The sequence below is a fragment of the Capsicum annuum genome, chromosome 10 (genome assembly GCF_002878395.1).
Source record: "Capsicum annuum cultivar UCD-10X-F1 chromosome 10, UCD10Xv1.1, whole genome shotgun sequence".
In the NCBI taxonomy this organism is placed as follows: Eukaryota; Viridiplantae; Streptophyta; class Magnoliopsida; order Solanales; family Solanaceae; genus Capsicum; species Capsicum annuum.
The window spans coordinates 220,360,597-220,364,531 of NC_061120.1; the positions used below are offsets into that span (position 1 = coordinate 220,360,597).

Below are 3,935 nucleotides of genomic sequence, written 5' to 3' on the forward strand. Positions count from 1 at the left end.
CTTTAACTTGACCTCAGTTGGCATCAACGTCCTTCAACTTTGAGTGTGCGCAAATAGACTTATAAATTATTAAAAGTTGAACAAGTACACACACGCATCCTGCTTGGCAATTCACGTGAAACGCCGTGTAGGACGGGTATGTTTGCGGGCGTAGATGCTAGCTAAGGCCAAGTTAACCGGCACACTTATGTCTATATTTTATTTAGTATGATGATGATATGATATGAGCCCCAACCAGAGGCGGAGCAAGCCGAACCCTTCGACGGAAAAATATATTATTTATATATGATTAATTAAAATTATTTTTTATGTGGTTATAGTAAAGTTTTCTTTGGAATATTGAACCCCTCAGTTGAAATCCTGACGGGCCCAACTTGTCCGAGTCTGAGGCATAATTGCTGTTCACATTGTTGCAGTTGTGGAAAGATGGGGAAATGAAAGCTGAGGTGATTGGAGGGCACAAGGCATGGCTTGTAATTGAAGAAGTGAGAGAAATGATCAAAAACTTTGTATAGTTAATACTACTAGTTCAAATCTCATGACTGCCTCTTGTGTTCATAAGCAACAAATTTCTTTTTTTCCTTGTCCCGAAGTTTGACATCAATTTGTATATTAAGCAAAGGACGTTTCAATATGTACAGTTGTTACAAAGGATCCTTCTGCATTATCGAAGACGGTTAATTGGTGAGGCTGCAACTTATAACTTTGCGCTACTGCTGTATCCCTTGTACACAAGAAGAGTAACAACATATGCAATAGTGCAATAATGGAAGAGGCACAATAACACCACAAATAAGGTAACCAGCCTCTCTTTTTAGCTAAGAAAGCGAGACCATCATACATACACACTATTATCAAGCAAGATAGATACAGGAAATCATTATCAAGGTACATAATAACAAGAATGAGGCGAAAAAGGTTTTACTTGATCCAAACAAACAAGAATTAAGTTTCATTCAAGTCGAACTGAACAAGTTCAATTGGAGACAAATTCAGTTAATTAAGCGCGAAAAAACTGACAGTCAACCCAGTAAGAGCCAAGTCGAATGGACTCATACAGTATGTAGTTTATAACTTAAAGAGAAGCATCAATAGTAAAATTTCACAAGGATAATTCAGATTCCGAAACCAAAAACTGCTCGGATTCTGTGGAAGATAAGGTCCCGCCATCCTCTCTCTGTGTTCTCCACAACAGTAGCATTTCCATATCTGCACCATCAGTAGCAAACAAACACGAGAAGGAAAAAATTCATATATAATCATATACAACAAGCAAAACTAACATAAGCCTTTTTTGGGAGAGAGGCAAACGAACAACTATCGATATCAGATAAACTACAACAGACCTGTCTTCCTCTGGTACATCTGTATGTGTCAGCTTGACAACTGTAACTCCAGATTGAGGCTCCTCAAAAACAATCCGGACCTGCAACAATCATCACAAGAGATGCATCAGAAGAAACTACTATCCACCACCTCCATCAGACCCATTTATATTGCTGCCAGCAAAGAGTCACAGTTCGAATTTCAGATGTATTGACCACACTGTACTAAGAAAACAAATGGCTATAAGCTAGGTTTTCTAACCCAGAAAACCAATTCCAACATCATTTTTTTAACTACCAAGAAATCCTATGGGCCAATGGCGCACTGTTTGAACCTTGTTGTCTGATTTGGCCTGCCCCTCTACACTTTAACTTAAATACCGGAATTTTATCCGAGGCAGGACTTGAACCTGTGCCACGCAACTACACAGATCACAAGCTACACTCTTAGCGCTAGGGCATGATATTTTTTTATCAAGACGCTATGGCATAATTCAAACAACTTCATTGATACACCAAATTATGTTGAAGAAGAAAGACGTCAATGCACTGTTTCAATCAAGTAGGATTCATGGAATGAATTAAGGAGTGGACTAGAGGTTTGCTTTATGCTCATGGTCACTGTTTGCATTCTAGCTCTAGTAAAAAAGCCCAAGGAAACAGAAGAGCACACTTAAGTGGGTCACAAATACTCCTTCCTTGGTCCATAATCAACTAATCTTAGCATGTCGACTCTGTGCTTACATTAAAATTAACTACAACACTAGCCAAGATTATAAGTTTCCTTGTTAAAAAACCTATTGGCCTCCCGTCATCTACTCAATAGAATGGTCTGACAAAATGATTCATCACACCAATGAGTACCCAGAATGCAGGCTGTAGACCTCACAATATGCCCAGAAGCTTATATCTTTTCCCTATTCAGATGAAATATTTTATCCATAGAAGATACAAATACTATTCAAGTTACCTAGGAACATAACTCATTCTACAGTCTACACACAGCACCCATTAAAGATAATATATCAAAAAATCAGCCAAGTCAAATCCAAATTAGCCAAGCAGCTGTACCATTCTTCAGCTTCCTTTCCACTCTAATCATGTATATTTCATTTCCTTCTCAAAAGAAAATGTAAATATTTCATTCCAATACTAAATATTTTGCCTTATCAACGTTAGAAAAAAGACTCATGCTTCCATCTTTGCCTATTTCAGATGAAATATTTGAACTAACAAATACTGGCAAAGTTACCAAGAGCATAACTCATTCTACACACTATAAAGCCATAAAAGTATATATATCAATCAATCAGCTACCTCGAATCCAAACCATTCCCCCTTTTTTTTTTTTGAGAACTCGTAAGTTTTCTTCAGCTTCCTTTCCACTCTAATCATACACTTTTCATTCCAATACAAAATAATTTGCCTTATTAACATTAAGGAAAAACTCAAGCTTATTATATCTTTTGCCTATTCAGATGAAGTACCCACTAGAACATAAAAAATACTAGTACAGTTACCTAGAACTTTTCTTTTTAATCAAGTAAAAGTATTTTCATGCATAAACATGACCAAATCTGTAAATTTACCTAGAACATAACTCATTCCACACACTATAAACCCATAAAAGATCATATATCAATCAATCAGCTAACTCTAATCCAATTAGTTGGGGTTGGCTATACCATTCTTCACTCAAATGAGATAGATATATTTCCTTCCAATACTAAATATTATTCCTTTATAACTTTAAAAGAAGACTCAAGCTTATGTCTTTTGCCTTCGGATGAAGTATTTGAACTAAAACATACAAATATAGTAGAGCTACCAAGATCATAACTCATTTTACACACTACACACCCATAAAAGATTACATCATATCAATTATCCAGTCAACTCAAATTCAAATTAGTTGACGTCAACTATACCATTCTTCAGCTCCCTTTCGACTCCTACCAGATAAAGCTTATATCTTTTGCCAATTCAGATGAAATATTTCAATTAGAAAACATACAAATACTAGTACAGATACCTAGAACATCACTCATTCTACACACTAGTTGAGGTCAGCTAAACCATTCTACAGTTTCCTTTCCTTTCTAATTAGATATATATCATTCCAATACTAAATACTTTGTCTCATAAACATTAAAAAGAAGACTCAACCTCATATCTTTAGCCTATTCGGATGAAATGTTTGAACTAAAACCATACAAATACCAGCAAAGTTACCTAGAACATAACTAATTCTACACACTATACACCCATAAAAGAGCATATACCAACACCAATCAGCTAAACTCAAATCCAAATTAGTTGAAAGTTCTTCAGTTTCACTCTAATCAGATACATTTCATTAAAATAAGTAGATAATATTGTTATCAATGGTAATATTCACAGTTGTTACCCAAAAAAAAAAAAAAAAACTAGAAAGAAGACTCGAGCACATATATTTTGCTTATTCAGATGAAATATAAACTAAAACATGCAAATACAAGTAATGTTACCTAGAATATAACTCATTCTACACACTACAACACAACATACCACGTGTAATTAGGGTGGGGGAGGGGCCGGGAGGTAGGGAAGGTAGGATATAGCATTATCCCT

The 3,935-nt window shown here is 35.6% G+C and overlaps 2 protein-coding genes across 3 annotated transcripts in view; one reads left to right on the forward strand and one right to left on the reverse strand.

The window, feature by feature from the left end:
* Positions 1–634, forward strand: part of LOC107843977 (thioredoxin-like 3-1, chloroplastic) — a gene marked incomplete in the record, with an annotated part of 3,160 nt that extends 2,526 nt beyond the window's left edge. The window contains 1 exon segment of the mRNA XM_047397504.1: positions 417–634. Within this exon segment, the coding sequence (XP_047253460.1) occupies positions 417–515 (99 nt within the window).
* Positions 635–905: 271 nt separating this feature from the next.
* LOC107843976 (activator of 90 kDa heat shock protein ATPase homolog) overlaps positions 906–3,935 on the reverse strand; it is a 5,988-nt gene continuing 2,958 nt past the window's right edge. For both annotated transcript variants that reach the window (XM_016688420.2, XM_016688419.2), the window contains exons 3-4: positions 1,347–1,426; positions 906–1,209 (exon numbers count right to left, since the gene is read on the reverse strand). In XM_016688420.2, the coding sequence (XP_016543906.1) occupies positions 1,116–1,209; positions 1,347–1,426 (174 nt within the window). In that variant the 3' untranslated portion in view covers positions 906–1,115. The remainder of the gene's footprint in view (positions 1,210–1,346; positions 1,427–3,935) is intronic.